Source organism: Pyrgilauda ruficollis, unplaced genomic scaffold, assembly GCF_017590135.1.
Source record: "Pyrgilauda ruficollis isolate IOZ18807 unplaced genomic scaffold, ASM1759013v1 scaffold37, whole genome shotgun sequence".
Lineage (NCBI taxonomy): Eukaryota > Metazoa > Chordata > Aves > Passeriformes > Passeridae > Pyrgilauda > Pyrgilauda ruficollis.
In genome coordinates this window covers 4,937,857-4,957,117 of record NW_024525156.1, presented here as the reverse complement: position 1 = coordinate 4,957,117, position 19,261 = coordinate 4,937,857, and the positions used below count along the sequence as shown (strand labels likewise).

General features: G+C 39.2%; 1 protein-coding gene across 1 annotated transcript in view; it reads right to left on the bottom strand.

Annotated features, from left to right (window-relative positions):
- ADCY2 (adenylate cyclase 2) overlaps positions 1-19,261 on the bottom strand; it is a 205,370-nt gene that overhangs the window by 127,555 nt on the left and 58,554 nt on the right. Inside the window, exon 3 of the mRNA XM_041475879.1 lies at positions 12,929-13,090. Coding sequence (XP_041331813.1) covers positions 12,929-13,090 — 162 coding nt within the window. The remainder of the gene's footprint in view (positions 1-12,928; positions 13,091-19,261) is intronic.

The following is a 19,261-nucleotide window of genomic DNA, read 5'->3' as shown; positions in this document are numbered from 1 at the left end:
AGGTCAGAAAAAGAAGCAAAAACAGGTTTGTAAGAAAGAATAAGAAAAAAAACCAAGGAAAAATGGATTTTAAACCAAGGTGTGAGGGAAGTAGAAAGACACAAATCTTGAGAGAAAGCCTACAGCAATTTATAAGGAGAAATTTGAATTTGGAAAACTAAAATAAAATGGCAGACTTCACAGAATCACTGAAGGTTATAGTTGGAAGGGACCACAATGGGTTATCTGGCCCAAACTCTGTTTAAGCAGGGTCATCCTAGAGCACATAGCACAGGATTGTGTTCAGATAGTTCTTGAATATCTTCAGACTTCTGACTTTTGCTAGTTTATAGTCAATGCCAATCAAAGGGTGCCGCTTTCAGAGCTATCAACGTGAGGGCATACAGTCCTAGTTTTCATGAAGGGAAGATTTATTTTTCTTTTCATAGTGCAAAAGTAGCCAATTTAACTGCACACACCACAACTGCAAAAGAGCATTGCAGACACAAAGGAGCATCACCTTGAAACACTTAAGTCCAGCTCCTGCCCTAACCTCTCCACTGCTCATTTCTCTGAGATACACCCATTATGTTTCATATCAAATCATCCAAACTGAGCCTAGCATGAATGAGAATCTCAGCACCACTACCTTGCTTGAGCTGTTTCAACAAACTAAATAAGAGCTAATAAAAATTTTTAATAAGAACATAAGGAACTGTTAGACATTTTAGGGATGAAAAGAGCATTCATTACTGAATCGATATTCAATCTTTCTCAAAAATTTATAACAACCTTTCTGGCTTGACTATAACACTCTGAGCTCACCTCTGCTCTGTATCCTTATATTTCTTTCAGTGACATTGAAGAGGAAAAAAATGTGCTCTGCTACCTGAATGCTCAATGTCTCTCTAGGGACAGCACTGCCTGCTTAGGCAGTTTGCATCAGAAAATCTTTCCCTTCTCTCTGTAACCTCAGAGCATCTCCCTGCAGCAATCCTTCACTGCCAGGTATCATACCAGTTCAGTAATTATGGAGCAGCATTTCTACACTTATTCTTCTTTAACTCTGACACTATTGAGATTGCCTGGAACCCTGATGCTGATCAGCCAATGTGTAGTGAAAAACCAACTACCTCATCTTGCAGAAATACACGTGCCTGCAACTCCCAGAAGGAGATATGAAAGTTTAATGTTTTCTCATTATGACCACGGCTTATGGATTCAGGGCTTACCACATCCTACATATGAATATGAAGGGAAGGGACGTCCAGAGGAGAAACTGTCCCTGTGTTACTCACTGTACAGATATTAAAGTCAAATCTTCATCAAGTTCACCAAGAAAACCATTTCCTAGGCAAAAGTCATAATGCTGTTTATGAACATATGGAATTCCATTTGAAAGTATGTGGTTCTGGTTTATGTTAGAGGTTTCTGACACTGGTAGTCTCACAGAGGCAAAGCTGCTGCAACACCACATCCCCACATTCATCCAGTCACAACTACATAAAGTGCAGTTATACGCATACCAATAGCCAGCCACACAGATCAACACAGACTGAAAAACACAAATCAATGCAGTACTTGGGCAAGCACAAGCTACACCAACATCCTGGTCCTGCTCTTCTCTCTGGCTGACCAGGATGAAAGCAATTTAGCACAGAATACATACATTGATACATTATATATCCTTCCAGGAACCGAACACAGATCTGTTCAATAGCCAGCCTCTGGATCATCTTCCATCTGCACAAACAAATCTGTCTCTGGTCTGGCTTGGACTCCCTGCTTCTCCCAGTAGTTAAGCCACATGGCCTCTAACCTCTCCAGTATCCAACCCAGGCTCATGAACTCATCTCCCACTCACCACTAGCATGGGCTGACCAGTGATCACACGTGCTGATACACACCCACAAAACACATGTGCAGCTGCCCCAGCTCTTGAGCCCCTCTGACCCACAGCCCCCTGAGTAACAGAGAGTGCTTAGACCTCTCCATTCTCTCCAGCTGCTCCACTACAACACCTGGGAGGGACCCTGTGACACAAGGTTCCCATTCTGTGGTGTCCCCACACACACATAGGCACATGCACACAGAACGGGTGTTAGGGATGGAGGCTGAGAAGAAGACAGGACAAACAGCGTGGGTCAGGGACAGGGCATGGCCAGATAACAGTACTGACCACGGCCTGTTAACACATGGTCATCTGCTTTTATTGCCTTCTTCATCTATTCTCCCATATTTGTTCCTCCTCCAAACCACTGTGATCCCTCCTTTTCCACACTTTGGTTCCTTTCCTAAACATCCCATCCTAAGTCAGCTGAGTGTCCAATTTGCTCTGATTAGGTTATTGGAGTTCCCCTATCACTGTTTCCCTGTTCCTTCATATTTTTGAAGATTAGCTTTTAATTAACATTGACGTAACAGGTGATCCAATCTAAGAGACACTGGAGTTTAGAAAGCACAGACAATGGCTGTCAGCCAAAGGCTGAGACAAGGAAAATATCCAAAATATCCAAATCCAGTGTGTAGAGACATATTTTTTTCCAGACAGGACCAGCTGGTTGCAGCTGCAGTGATTATTCCAATTATTATGAGAAGGATTGGAGTCACTGCTAAGGCCGATCCAGCAGGACTAAAATGGCTCTTCAGCATACCTTCTGCTGCACGTGGAAGGAAAGGGGCACAAATTTGCCACTCAAGATGCATCAGTATCAGTCTCTCATTCAAGATCTGCACCAGGTGATTCAATTGCAGAGCTGGATTTAACACTGACTGTGCTGAGGAAAAGAGGGTTGCAAAGTGGGATCTTTATTTGTACTCTGTTCTAACCTTGAACTCTAAGATTCTAACCTTAAAGTTTACTAACAAAGCCTAGGACTGACAGCACAGGTAGATCCAGGGAGGATACAGAACATGCTTAAAAAGGTTACTGCTTGATTCCCCACTGTCCCAGGCAGGCCAGCTCTGCTTGTGTGCAACCCCAGGATTTGACTCAAGAATATTTTTAGCAAATGCAGCTCAACAGAAGATGAAATAATGTAGTTCAGAGAAAATAACTAGATAATGATTTCAGGGACTATGTGTGCACCATGTGAAAGAGATTCTGAAGTGATGCAGTCAATAACCAGTAAGAGTAGAATGGGAATCATCTCTGCATTCAGAGATCATTGGTGCAGCATCAATAAACTGAACTGAGGTGAGAAAGTTCCAAATACCAAAGGAAAACATTTACTGTCTAAATGACTGAATACAGAAAACCCCCCCCCGGTGTCATTGTTGATGACTGAACAGCAAATAAAGCAAAATCTTAGAGCAAATAACAGAGAACATTATTAAAGGTACCTCATTACTTTTCAACTTTTCAGTATTTTACTTCTCCTATTTATTAGCATTTATGCTTTTGTCATCATTTTTGCACAGATAATTTAATGTTTATTCTCTGTCCCCCCCTTTTTGCTGTACTTTCTTTTTTTATTGTGACTATTCTCCACTTTCAAGACTTTTGAATTGTTATCCTATGCTTATTTTATTAAAAAAGAAGGGGGGGAAAGGGAATGGAGAAGGCAAGAAAAGCCCTAAGGATTTTAACCAACCTGACTGTATTTGATGTTATGAAATAAATTAAACATGATAAATGAGTAGATCTAAATAGTCTGTTAGGGCAAAAGAACTGGGGTTGGAATGCCACCACTCTGCTGCCCTGCTGGACCCTGAGGACACCATCACTACAGCAACAGCCTCTGCGGGTGTCACACAGGGAGAACACCATCTCCTCTCTCTGCTCCTGCCCGCTGGCCTGGGTGAGTTGGCTGGAGCAGGCAGACCACCTGGGAGCACTGCTCCTTGTCACTATGTCACTATTTGTCTTCTCCTTTCCAGAGGCCAAATTTTAATGACTCACTCCTCAGGCCAAGTAGTGTGCATGTCTGTGCACATGGAGGTCAGCAGCAGTCAGTGTTCAGAGACCATCAGCAAAACCCCAGCTGACTTCCATCAGAAGCTAAAACTCTGTCTCATCACCTACATACTAGAGGAAACAGGATAATTGCACACCTCCTATTTGCATTCAGAGTGTGAAGCTCTCTCACACAAGATGTTGCAGACCTCCTCAAATAATCCCAGTAGTTTTACTAAAAGTACATATGTGAGTAAATGCTCATCATGACACAGTCTTTTCCTGTCTGAAAATAACTTGAGCAGGATCTCATGTCTACGTGCCTAGGGGCAAAGTGTAGCAAATAACACTAGTAAATAGGACACACAAACCTGCTGTGGTTAACCTGAAGTAATATTACTGTGACAGAGAGGCTACAAAACTAGGACCATAAAGGGTGAGAGAGTATTCAAGACAAAGAAGATTGTTTAAGTGGCCATTAGAAATCTTTTAAATGAACAAATTTCTTCACAGCAAAGCTTGATTTATCTTTTTGGAGTAAAACTCAGTTTTGGCTTCTAAAACACAAAAGTGTGCCTGTGTTGAAGAACTCAGAATCTCATGCTTCAGAATCTGACCTACTGATTTGCTTTCATCAATGTTGCAATAATTTTCCCCAGTTTAAAACTGGCCTAATGAACTTTCAAGTCCTTCTTTTCATCCTCTTCTGCAGCAGCACAAAGTGGCAAAAACTGTTTGAACAAGAGGCACTGGGATCTTGAGTAGCTGGTATTTAGCATGCATCGAGAAAAAAACATCTGCTGGAATCCTTTAGGATGATTTTGCTCCTTTAGCATGTTTGTTTCCTATCCTGCTGAGTGTTCAGTCAGTGATGAACCTATCAGCCTTACTTCTGGGCACCCATAAGCATTTGAATCTTCTGCAGATGTATGCTATTTCAGCATTGGTAAGTCCTAACTATTTGTTAAAAGACTAAAAGGATTAACTGTGCTATTGTATATCCAAAGACATGGAAGCTGGCCTAAGGTTCAGATGCAGACCGATCTCTGCACAGCTTTGTGTTTTCAGAGTAGCATAAGTGCTTTCACACAGCCTGAACTCCCAAAGCCTGTGGACCAGACCTAGCCTGGGTCAGAGACAGCTTGCTTACTTCAGACCTGTGTTCTTGTGGCTTCTGAGCTGATAGACTGCCACACATCTGGGAGAAAATATATCCTCAAAGAAACTAAGAAAATAAAACTGCAAATAGATTCATGAACATAACTTTATGTCTGACAAACTACAGCCTTTTCTGTTTGCACAATGCTGCAATCAAAGTTGTAACTCATACTGCCCCACTCAGAAACAGGTGAGAGCTAGCAGAGTCCAGGCAGGTGACCTTTGCAGCAAATATGCAGCATACAGTCTTTAGTATACCCATAACCAGTTCTAAACTGATGGCAGATAAACATAATTTATTACACATAACTAGAGAGAGGCACATGAGAGACATGATTTCTTCTCAGGCCCACAAATAACGATGCCACTCACTGGGGATGTAGGAACACATATACCTTGAGAGGGAATAGAAGATGCAGTGCAATTTCCAAAGGTGCAATCCCTGTGAAGAATTGATGGATGCACAGAATCATAGATTCATCAGGGCTGGAAGAGACCTACAAGACCATCCAGTCCCACTGTCCACCCAGCACTAAACAATATCACCCAGCACCAGACAGGTTTACTTCAAGGTTTGCAGCTGATGTTCCTCCAGCTGTGTCTCGGCTGCTAAACCAGAGTGGAAGGCAGTTGTGAGCTCCATGATCATTGCTTCTGTATAGCTGTTACCTTGCTCACTAGCACCATTTTGATCTGGGCAAAGAAGTATTTTCCCAGAGCCCTGACATGTCTTAGAGAACAGAATATGTCAGGAGTGTTTTGGAAGAAGCTGACACCTGACTGCTGTGTTTGGGGAAGAGAGAAGGGGCGGGAGTTTAGGCAAGTAAACAAAAGCTGTGCTACCAGTTCCAGGGCCAGAGAACAGCTCCCCTTGTACCAGCAGCATAACTATAGCTGCTAAGAAAAAAAACCAAAAATGTGGCAGAAGTTTCTCTTTTGCTCCTGGCTTCCACATGCTTATTTGGGAGTATTAACTGATTCCATCACAGGACCTACAAGACGGACACTTGGAAGCTCCAATTAAGGCAGCTCTGCAGCCAGTATTTTACTGAAACACATGGCAGAAGTGTGTGAGGGAAAAAAGGGATACCCAGGGACTTGCATGAGCACACACTGCCATGAGTTCACAGGAGTTCGAGTTTTGGAAGATGATTGGAAGAGGAATGACTTCTGCTTGACTAGCAGCTTAGCACTGGGGGATGGCAGGGGCTTGAATGACAAATAGAAATATCATATCCTACTGCAGACATCTACAAAGAGATGGGGTCTTGAACCACTGCAAGGTGCACTCTGACTCACCAGTCTTCTCTACATAACAACAGGTGTTTGTGCTCCTGATCCATATTTTATGCTGCACTAAAAGTGGCTGACAGGATGGGGAAATGTATTCACATATTGATAGTGAAAGATATTTTTCTTCTACAGAATTCTTCCAAATGATATGTAGAGCTATACGGTAATTCTTTGAGTACATGAAATGACAAAGCATCATGCCTAGAATGAGCATCATTCACAGAACTTAATGTTCCAGCTGCAGTAAGAAAAGAACTAATTCACAATAAATTTAACAAAAAATACCAGTCTGTAAAAGCACTATGTAACTGAAAAGGCTGGCCAGCATCTGTGAAAATGGAAGGAAATTAGCAAAACTAACTCAGATGAAGTAACTAAGATTCTTTACCCAAGAAAAATTATCTGGATGGACAGTATTACAAAATTCTGAATTCATGGGGTTTAACCTTTTACTGGTCAGTTATTTACATTAAAGTCATCTCTAGAAGAATCTGGAATACAACTCCCTTGCAAAAGTTATGCTGTATAGGTGACAGTTTAGTTGCTGCTTCAGCCTAGAAGTACTGGAATTTCCTAACACCTGTTTCAATTTTTTTGCAGTTTTTGAAGTATAGTAGCCTCAAGGTTGACCATGACATAGACATTTTATAATTTCAAGGACAGACTGAAAGACTGGGCACTTGTTCAACAAATTAATTTCTATTTTAGAAATCTAAAAATTGCTGCAAGAAATTGTCATTTTTAGAACAGGAAAAGCTAAGGTAGTATGAAAGTGATAAACAAACATTCACTGCTGATAAAAATATAGACTTAAACAAAGTTAAAACAAACGTCAATCTAATCCTTTCAGTAAAGCTTAAGAATCAATGCTAACTGGAGTTATTGAGAACTCATACAGATATTTCCATGATTTTAAAAAAAAGGAGGCATTTATTATTTATTTTCTGTACTTTGATGATTTCCTACACATCTCACCAGGACTATTTTCTATGCATTTCTTAGATGCTGATTTTGGGCTGCAGGTAAATGGTGCTTTTGAAAACCCACAAGGCCACCTGCACACATGATTTCATTTCACAATACAATTCTAGGACTTTGCTGAATCTTCTATCACACTAAGTATTACAGGTCTTCCATTTACAGCCTCAAGAACTTTTTGGAAGACAATAATATTCTCTGTGTTTCTGTTTAAATACTCTTAAATGCAAGTGTACATTCTCCTACTTATATATACTTTTGTAGGTAAGTGGTCTCTTCGTAAGCACATCCAAACTGTACAGATTGTCTTAAAGAATAAGTGAAATGCAAAGTACATCTGCTGATTGTGAAAATTAGTTAAAAACCCACAGCAGATGGCATTTCAGTATCTGCCTAGATAAAGAATAAAATCAAGAATAAAAAAAAAAGGTGCAATAATAAAAAATAGGCCTGCTGCATTGTGCAGTGCAGGACAGAGCCTTCCAGGCTCCCAGCTGCTGCACAATGTGCTGAGCCAGACTGCTGCTAGGGTAGGGAGAGCAGAGGGAAAAAGGCACAAGGTACAGGACAGTGGCAGCTGCTCCTACAAGGAATACAAGGAATTCCTCCTTGAGGCTCCCTCCTTCCATGGCAGTCATTGCCCTCCACACCTGCAGCAGGAACAACAGCGATTCACCTCGTGAAACTGAGCAGCAGAAAGCAGCAGTTGTTTAAGCTGCTTTACCTTCACGAATAATCCTTCCCCATCTCCTTCAAGAAAAAGGTATTCAAGGAAAAAGGATAAATTCAGCCCCCAGTAACAGCATTTTGACATTCAGACTGAATGAAGTTCCTATGTGCTTTAAACTTTCACTATGCAGCTTTACAGCCTCAGGGGTTTTACAGCACTGGATGTACTTAAAGACATGGGCTTTTTTCCCAGACTTTTTTAATAAACATGATTTTTTTTTCTTGCACTGTGTGATAACAGCATAAACCAATTTCTACTCTATTTCTGAGCCCTAGAGCTGTACATTTTCTTCTTTTATAAGCCAATGAATACTGGCGCTTTTTATTTTTATTTTTCTGCTGTGCCACTCTATTACATAAAACAGTTTTTGCAAATATCATCACCTCTTAAATTTACTAAGTTAACAGATGAGTTTAAATCAGTGCTCTAAACAAAAGGTATATGCCTTTTGCATAATATGTTGCATGTTATAGATGAAAACCAAAGCTGTCCATCTTTGAAAATCATGCTACACTTCTGATGATGAGCTTTTAGTCTAATTTGTTTCAAGATGTGTAGTGATGAAGAAATTGATAATTCTTTTTTTTTAATAAATCTAATTCCCTTTTTCAATTCACTGTTGTTTGTTTATTTATTTTTTTCCTGAATAGGCCATAACTATTGATTTTTAATTTTGTAAGAGGAGACTTCAGCTTAAGTGATGGCAAATGCACAAGGTCTTGTGGATGATGCTGTGGAATTTCCCACTTCAAACATTCCTGAAAATAAATTTTTCATTTAGCATTTTTTTTTTCCCACCACAACAGAATATTATCTTAAGGCTATGAGATCACACAAAGAAAAACTTTCATAGAAGTTGCTACAACATATTTCCTTTTGGTGTATGCATTCCTGAACATAGTCCAAAGCCAATATGAAGTTGTATGTATGCACACATGCATTCTGCCTGACTATAATTGTGTGCTTTTAAAAGCAAACTCTTTTACAGAACTGCAAGAAGCGACCAAAAAAATCCTCTAAGGTAAAAAACACTACTTAAAAAAAATTAAAAAGGTAGTTTATAGTGATTTAGCCAAGGTTTGGAAAACACTTAGCCACAGCTCATGAGAAATTATTGCAAGAGCACCTATATTGCTTGCTGAGAAAGTAAAACTAAAAGACTAAAAAAAAAAAACCAGACTTGTCACATAAATCATAGGGGAAAAGAAAAATGGAAGATTATAAGATGTTTAATTATTTTGGTTACTACTTTTTTAACAGATTAAGAAAAAAAGTACCTCTAATGATAGTATCAAGCCTATTTTAGAGATCAGACTGGATGACTAGTTGATAATAGAACAGGAAAAACACAAGTGTTTGATTAGAATCTGTCCTGGTTTGGGGGAAAACAGGTTATGTGTTTGTAGGAAGAGATGGCAGTTAAATACTTTCCATTCCAGGAATAACTGAAAGGGATGTTAAAGTTATGAAAGTCTTCTGAGCCAAATGCCTTTACATCAGAATTAGAGTCCTGTTCTCTTAGAGCAGTCCTGGAGCACACAGAACAACATCCTCTCCTTGGCAGTAGGATTCTCACCTGGAAAGAGGGGGCAGAGTCCCAGATTCCAGACCGTGCATCTTGTAAAGGCTAGGATTAAAATTTCCAACAGAAAAAAAAAAAACCCCAGAACATACATACACAGTCATTTTTTTCATAAACTGAGGCTGGAACACAGGAGTCTTTTTCCCCCCTTCCCGTCAGAGGTCCCGCAGCTGTGCGTTGCATTCCCCACAGGAGCGCGGGAGGCTGAGCCGGGTGTTTCACTGCAGAGGCTGTGTCTGCTGTGCTGCTGGCACACAGCACACTGACCCCTTTGTAGACATGGCCCCTATTAGCATTTGGCACGGCTGCAGCTGCTCCTGGCACGCTCCTCCAAAGGCAAATGCCCACGCTGCAAGAAAGATGTTGATGAAGCACAAGTGAGGAGTCAAAGAACAACTGTGAAAGTGATGGAAGGCTTAGCTAGTGCAAAAGCAGGCAGCTCGTTTATTTTACTGACAAAAAGGTTATGAGGCAAATTCATGGTAGTCTACAAGCACTCTCATGGAAGGAACAGAAATTGGATCCTGTTGGGTCTGTCAGCCTACCGGCCAGAAAAATGAGATCCAGAAGCTGCATGACAAGGCTAGACAAATTCCTAATACAAAAGATGAACAGAATTCTAACACTGGCACTCAACAGCCATGGAAAAAATATGAAGGCTTGTGGAAGCGCGTCTCCATCATTCCCGATTTTTAAACCAAGGTGTGTTCCCTCTCCCCAGGAGACATGTAGGTCAAACAGAGACTACTTCATGTAACCAGCAGAGTCTGTTGAAGAATCCTTCTTTATCCCAGCAGGAGGTTTCATTTCAGTATCTGTAATTGCAACAGACCCTGGATCAAAAGCATCCTAAGCTTTGCAGCTTTAAGGAAACCACTTTATTGATGTACAATCTTGCAGAGGATAACAAAGTAATGACAAAACCAGTCAGATAGGCTCTGCCAAATTTCAAAATGAGTAGGTGCTTTGGGACATCGATTTTTCTTTCTCATACACTGAAGGTATGATGAAGGTTTAAAATGCTATAGGATGCCAATCAGTCACTGAAAGTTGCTGAAAAACTGAAGAAGGTCCAGCAAAGGCCTATCAAATGCATTATAGAGCAGGAGAACCTGACATAAGAAGAAAGACTGAAAGAAAGGTTGTTCAGCCAAGAGAAAGCTCAGAGAAGATACAATGGAAGTCTCAAAACATAGGAAGCAATTATAAGGGAGATGCAGGTATTCTCTACTGAAGGATGCTTGCTACATATCAAGATTATATATATACTATAATATCCTAAATGAACTTAAGGTACATCATTGACAAATGTTATTTCTCTTCTTGGTGCCATCAAGAAGAGAAATCTCTATCCTAGCCTAAGCCCTTATTTGTGGTCTTGATTTTTAAAAGCAAACAGCACAAAACAAACACTTTTTGCTTACACTCCAAAGTATAAACAATAATAATCTAAAAATGTACAGAAGGCAAATGAAATGGAATGAGGGAGCATCACTTAGTTCTTCCCAAAAATTTACAAGAATGCAGTGCACTCAGTACCTCCAATAAGTGCCAAGCTGTTCATAACACTTAGCACATTTTACAAAGACAGAATAGAAAACTAGTAACAACACAGAAACTAAATATTCCTAACAAATTTAAAACTGTGGAAAGACTGCCACTCCTTCTGAATGAAACAGGAAGTTAAAGAAGAGATGAAAGACAATAATTTTGCCTCACAGATGATGATTTATTTGTTTTGATTCTGTAGAGGTGATGTGTCTAAAAATACAACACCTTCTGAAAGTATTGCTTTAGATATACCAAATGTTAATGGTCTAGACAGGCAAGAAAAATAGTTTTTGCAAACAGCAACTTTAACCCAAAACAATTTTAGAGGAGTGGCAAACATTAATACTGATTTGGCAATGTATCAATGCCCGGAATAAAAGCCATAGGTTAACAAAAAACTGAAGAGTAATATTCTCCCTGATTTTTTCCACTACAGATATCAGTAACTGTATTACTGAATTATTTAAATACTATATTAACTGCAGATGAACACAGTTCTTGTTTACCATACAGCACAACTTCTCAAACTTCACAAAAAGACACTCAAGTAATCCAAATCAGCAAGAGAAAAGCAAAACTACCTTGCTCATCATTTAAAATTTCAACAGAGAATTACATCTTAGAACATATTTTGTTTACCAGATTTCAATTTCAGTATTCCATAGAACACATTCCTGGAGCCATAACTGGAAATAAAATCTATTTTCCTGAACAAGTTACAAGGCAGGACATTTGTAAAATCACTTTGAGGCACAGTGTTTCTCAAAGTAAGCCATAAGTATCTCAGAACGTAAGTCAAAACTATTATTTGCTTTGTTCTTAATACTATTCATAACAAATAGTATAATGTCTTGATGTAAAAGTTAAAAAAATTCTGTTTCCTTAACATGGCATAACTATACTAAAAAACCAAACACATCTTTGTTTTTCAGAATGAAATCTCATGTTTTCCATAAAAAACACAAATTTCTATCAATGTCAGCTGGTATTGTCACAGTACTACAATAATAATTATTAATTCTTTAAAAAATTATAATAATTCACCATTTAAAATATCTTCTCCAAAAGAGTAAGGAAAAACAATTCCTAATATTTGGATTTTTACAAATTATTAATCTTCAGGATGTCATGTGGTAGATTTCAGAGCTGAGTTACAATTCAAGACACAACTGCAAACACAGATGAGTTCCTAAAATGTCTTAGAGACTGTAGCCAGCCAGACTCATTTCATCATTGGGACCAACGAGGGTGAGGCAGTAAAATTCCTATGAATGGCTGAGAACTACAGAAGGAGGACAAAACCTAGAGCAGACTTGTAGAGGGCAATGTCTTCACGGCAGAACTTTAACCCAGCTGACTCGAGCGTATTCAAAGGAACAACATCAAAGATAATATTTTGCTACTTGGAAAAAATCCTTGGTCTTGGAAGCAAGGCCTGAATGAGGTGAGGAGATGAACAACATTCTTTACAAACCAGAGGGGTAGGACACCTACCATAGTACAGATGCATCTCATATTTTTTCAAGCAATTTAACTTTTCTCAGTGCTACATGGCTGTAGCTTCCGCCACTTTCATGTGTAATTCAGGAAGACATAACATTAATGACACCCTCATTATTAGAAAGCGAATTACCTGTGAATTAGCAATTCAGAGATCAAGACAGAAGTAAGTTTGTACTCCCAAGCACCCACTAAGGCACTCCTGGCTCATTTACCAGGCAACTCGATGCACATGTAATCATTAACTCCAGAGAGCACCTACCTGCCAAACCAAGTGCTCCTTTACCACAGCTGTACCTGACAGACAGACGCTCAGCACAATCGTGTGGGATGCAGAGGTCACGACGCTGGCAACTATAGCATCCCTCATGTTGAAGGGCAGCATGGTGTACACCACAAAAATGATGAACAAGAAAAACGATACCTGTGCAAGACATCAAGACAAAAAAAAAAAAGAAGCTTGTTAAATTCACTTTGGAATAAGATTTTAAAAATAGCATTTAATTTTGAGCTGTCTTCAGCATAAAGTTACACGCCAGGTTTTCATGGGAAAGTCATTGCTAAACACTGAAAAAATGGATTTAGGAAGAATTAATTTTTAAGACAGTTGGAAAATTTACATTCTGTTAGACTTAAGAAGTGTGGTTTCAAGATACTAAATCATGGTTTCAGACCTACAAAATACTCCAAACTTTTCAAATTTTACTTCAAATTTATACTTTCAAATTTTTATTGATACTCTATTTACCAGTAAAAAGTTATCCTAGGACTGGTCAATTCTGATTGTGACCTGCATTACAGAACAATTTGCCAAACTCCTCACAGAGCCTTAATTTCAATACAGAGAGATTTTGTACCTCCTGATGAACTAAAAATTAACAATATAATATACATGACATTATGCAAAAAAAGAAAAAAAGCTCAAGTTGAGCCAAGAAATTTAAAAATATTGTATTTCATGAGTATCTACATGACGTATGTCAAATTCCATAAAATCACTACATTTTAAGGTAATACATTTATTTAGTCATGAAAAACAGATTCAGAAAATCACAGTCCATACACAGAATCTCCTGTTAGCTACTTTTAAAGGGTGGTAGTGTCCAAATTAACCTTATGGAACAAATGCACAGCCCAACCCATAACAGCAGAAGGGATTCCTTCCCTATACATACGAAAATATATATTTGATGCTGTGCTTATGTTCCAAACCCCACCACACATTTGAGAAAATGTAACTAGATTTGGGACACAGGTTTTGCACACATACGTAAGTTGGCGATTCTGAAAACGTGCCAGCTGGTATATAATTATATTTCCATGTAAGGCTTTCCACCAGTTTGAATTGACTTGCAAGCCTATTCACCATGCAGCAGTTGCATACACACAGCACAGAGCACAGAAAGCTCCCAGGCAGGTGTGAGCAAGAGAAATTTGCTGCTCACTTCCCTTAGTGTCAGTCTGCATTCCTCACATCTGCATGTGACAACTCCATAGTCAAAACTGAAGTCTAAGGTATGTGCCCCTGTAGGACAGTGGAGGCATTTTTTTTCTGTCCACGGTGACAGAACCAGATGGAGAAGATATCCACTTCTGTTACCCATTCATCTTTCTCCAAGCCCTCCATTAAGATCAATCCAGCTCCTTCCTGATCTCTCATACCTTTTTCAATGCTGCCAGCTCTCCCATACACTCAAGAATCAAATAGTTCAAAGGCATGAAATGAAAGAGGACTACAAAGGAAATGAGGTATAACAAGAAAATACAGCAAGAAAAAGGCAAAGCTTTTGCTTTGCCTCTCTACTCTCCCAATCTGCCGACAGATACAACAAGAAAAAAAAAGTGTTTGACACCTGGTTGGTTTCAGTCCTCCCTAAAGGTTTTCACAGTGATCAGATGTTAGTAAAACAAACAACAAAGAAAAGGGTGTACAAACTTGGTCTAGTAAGAGAAGGGTTATGCCAGTATGATGTTTTAAAACTGTCCAAGCTGAGAAAAAATTGACTGTGATACTGACAGAATCAACTGGAAGCCTTAAAATTTGGGAAAAGTGTAGAAAGCTCTGGCAGTCTAGAAAAGAGAAACATAGCATGTGTTTTTGAAAGGCTGGGAAAAGAGGCAAAGCTCATCAGCTTCACTTTAATTCCTGTAGAAGTAAGACAATAATAATGCATATACAGCAGTGTATCATCAAAAGTCCCAAAAGTTAAAAAAAAAAAAAACATAGGTAACAGCAAATGTGATATTGCTGAGAAAAAATCATGTTAAATCAATTACATCTTCTGTCATGAAAACAGGCATCAATATAGTGAAAACCCAAATAAGGAGTTAGGCAGCAACATGGGATGTGAAAGGTCCTCTAATACAGGTGTAAGATGAACAGGTGCCAAAGGCAAAATGTCCTACTAGCACATAAGACCAGCTGCCTAAAATATGTTTCTAGATAAAGGCCAGGCTGGATGGGGCCCTGAGAAACCCCATCTAGAAGAAAGTTGCCCTCCCCATGCCAGCAGGGTTGGAAGTAGATGATCTTGAAGTTCCCTCCAACAGAAACCATTCTGTGATTTTATTATTAAAAAATAGTTTGAAGAAGAATCCCAGATCTAAGTCATGGAAGAAGAATTTCAAACATTCACATTCTCAATGATTTTTCATGTGAGCAAGGTTTCGTTGTTTCCAAGTTTAACTTTCTCATTGCCTATGTGGTATTCACATACCTCTGAAAATTTTATTGTTAGAAAATAAAAAAATTATTCTTCTTTAACTGGTTTGTCTCAAAATATATAACTTACATATTTATAGCCAAACTAAAGGATCCACTCCATTTGTGCAATACACGCTAAGTACTTTTCGAAACTTATAAGTGGACAGAGTATGATGCTGTTGCTTTTCAACTTTGACATAAAACAGACTACTGTGACTTACTGTCACTAAGCATGTGAGCAAGATTTTGACATTTTGCAATGCTTCTAGTGATATCAGCTGTACCAGCTCCAAATTCCTTGTATGTCTGTAAACAGCTGTTTTATAAATTACCTCACTGCTTTCTTTGGTCAAAATAAATGGATAATTTCAACATTCAACAACTACAAATAGAGAACACTTTTAGGAGGTTCAGCCCCTCTTGACATTACATATTCAAATAGGCTGGGTTGCAGAGGAACTGTGTCAAAGAACACTTGATTTTAAAAAATTGACCTGTCAATTCCTATATTACATGCAAATATAAAATTTGCAGTTTTGAAATCTGGCATGAGAATGCTGTTGCAAAGCAGGACATCTATCAGTCACACTAAGGCAGAAAGTCTCCTCCAAAATACATGGAGGAGATGGGACCTATCAATAGCTCTTCCATTCTTTGTCACACTGCTTTTCCCCTATTTCTAGTCTAATGATCCAAGTGAGCTCCTTTTATCACAGAGGTGGCTTTTTTATTTCACAATGGCAGAAGAGCGTTTTCCCCATGTAAGCCTCAAATAAGATGCTTCTACCCTTCATCTTGATCACAGACATACACAGTACGTAAGACTTGGGGCCTTTCAAAATATTTCAGAATGCCAGTATATTTTAGTTTAATATTGTAGAAGTTAACACACAAAGGCTTTTGAGCAGGTAGAAAGAGGAACAGGCTTCTTGGTCTGAGTCACAGTCTGCAGAACAATCACCACTGTCTTTTTGCTGTCTGCCCTTTACCATTGATCTTTATTATGGATGGCCCTTTCCATTATTCTTTTGTGAGAACTGGCAGAATATTGCTGATACCAACATTAAAAAGCAGTGATGCCAAGCTCTGAAAGACCCCACTATCTCACATCTAATGATCACAGCATGCCTGCACTCGGTGTGTGTTCCTGTCAGTAAACACAGAGTTAATTTGCAGTGCACTATTTTGGACACTAATAAAAGTAGCCCGTTCCACCAAGTTGTGCCACAATCACAAGGCCTGTCACTGTTATGTTGGAAGCAGTCTTTCATGTGGGTCATCACTACGACTGCCTAGTTGAAACATGCTTTTTATCCTGATCTGAACTTACGCTGCTTTAGGAATTTGATCCTCATATATTTTATCTATGAGTTTATGTTATCCATACCTCAGAGAGGGGAGTGCTTGAGCACTGATGGTGTGCATCAGAGCATGTAGCATCCACTTTTGGTAAACACTGGTGCAACATCTTACACACAAGTATGTGGATTTACTGCTTTGATTGAAGGTTATCCAGGACTCTAGCCCATCACTCTAGACTGTCAGAGCTTAGCAAACTCTGAGTGGGTTTGCTGCTCTCTGTATTTCTTCTCCCATACCTCAGCAGGGCCACATTTTCATCTACTACGTAAGCAGTTCTTTTCCACAGCCCTTTAAAGGACGGTGCACTGCCATAGTGCAGCTGCCTGCATGGGCACACAACAGATGATATTCCTGTAGATTTTGTGCAGCTGCTTTCAGAAGGGCAGCAAAAGTTCACATACAGATTGCTGCAGTGATGCCACTGGAGAGAGCTGGACAGAAAATGGTAAAATGACACCATGGTGTGAGATATGATGATCACGAACCCTTTCAAAAACTCATTCTTGTCACAGAACACAATGCAACTATGACTAAACATCCTCAGCATGAAAATGGAAAGATTCAGGCTGCACAAGATAGAGAAGTAGATCCTTCTTTAAGTCAAACCCATTCTGAGCATTTTTCATGTTGGCAGTTTTGTCTCAGCTCCTCTAGATGCACATTGGCTACTACAGCCTTTAGTTTTTTCTGTTGACTGTCAGCTAGGAGAACTGGTATAAAGTTGGTAATATTTGGTGCTTTGCAGACATTGCTATTGGAAATGTCACTAGTTTGGACTGATGGCACAAACTACAGTGGACCCAAGCCATGAATCCCTCCTGGTTTTTGTGGACACAACCTGTTCTGAGACACCTTGTCTCCCTTGTGTCACCAGTTTCTACTCCTCAGTGGGGTTGCCTTAACTGTAAAGGGTATGTAGAGTAGAAATTTTAATATATTTTACAAATTAAAATTGTCTTTCCACACACAGGGTATCACAGGGGATGCTGCTTTGGCACTGAGAACAACTGTAAAAAAGATACTAATCATTCATTTTATACAAATTATGTTCCAACAATGACTCACAATTTTCCACCTAGACAGCCTTCTTAACATTGTGTTAAGATGGTTAATCATAACAGGCTCGGCATGTGTAAAATTCACTAAAGCTAATGTTACTGTGACCAGAATTTTTCCTTGAGGAGCATGATACCTTGGCACTGAAGCTGGTCTGCAAATTTAAATGTACCATTTCAGTATGAATTAGGGAAAAGCACTTCTTTGGACACAGCCAGCAGTAGTGAGGCTACAGCTAATAAAATATCTGTAGTTCTTTGGGACAACCACAACAGTGCTGCCTTTTCACTGTATAACCGTAATTAAACTGGTAAGACTACAAAAACTCAAGCTAAGTAGCCAGCCCACTACAGGATCACTTTCAGAGGTTTTTCAAGGTCAGCTTCCACATCACTGTGTAAAAGGAGCAAAAATCATCAGCTAATTGAAACATTTTCCCTTGGAAACACACTTAGATTTCAGCCACTGATTTCAAATGTTGTCTGTACACCTAATTGCACAGAAGATGCTCTAGCTTTTCTAAAGAAATAGCTAGGTTTCATAACATTTGGTACGACCTACGAATCTTAAAAACTAGTTACAAATACTGTGTTTAATACAATGTATGTTTTATGGCATCAGAAGGGTATTTATACAAGCTATAAACTGTATATTAAAATCTTTGTGTTTGCAGTGTAAAGGTTGCAAATATGTAACGCTCTTTGCTATTGTAATTCTGAAGTCCAGCCCCCAAACTTCTACCTGGGCAATGTTCAAAGAATAAAACAAGCTACCCACATAAAACAAAAAAATTCAGAGTACGAAAATCAGCTTCTGTTCTGAGTCATCTATGAAAAGGCCAAAATTATGAAAGCATTGGATAAGTGAAGGTGGAAATGTTGTTCACCAAACCCTGAAAGGCCAGAAGAAAGTGCACTCAATGGAACTAGAAGGTTGGTTGAAAAAAACGTGAAATTAGTGGGTAGTGACCTTCTTGAACTTACACCATCAGGATCAAAAAGATATTAAACCCATTCATGGACACCTTATCCATAAACCAACAATAAAAAAACAGGGCAGGGAAATGTACCCACCGATGTCACTAACATGTGGAGGGTGGGCAAGGGATGAAGGAAACTGACCGCACAAAGTGATCAATTTGGCGTGCTGCCTTTCAGTAGCAGCTTCTCTTGCAATTCTTGGAGACACATTACTGTGCTGGATGGACCCTGGCCTTACCCTGCAGGACATTCTTGTGTTCTGGTGCTAAGAGTCAAAAGTGCTTCAGAGGAAAAGAAAAAGGTAAAGCAGTTATGACACAGTGCCCTCTCTGACTTTAAAATAAAGCAAGACAATTCAGAAAAAGAACTGAAAGCCCAGTGAGACTATGAATAGAAAGCATTGTAGAACCATTCCCTAGTTAGAAGGGAACTGGGAGAGGAAAGTTGAACTTTGAGCAACAACAGGATAAAACACAAAAGAAGCTGAATATTA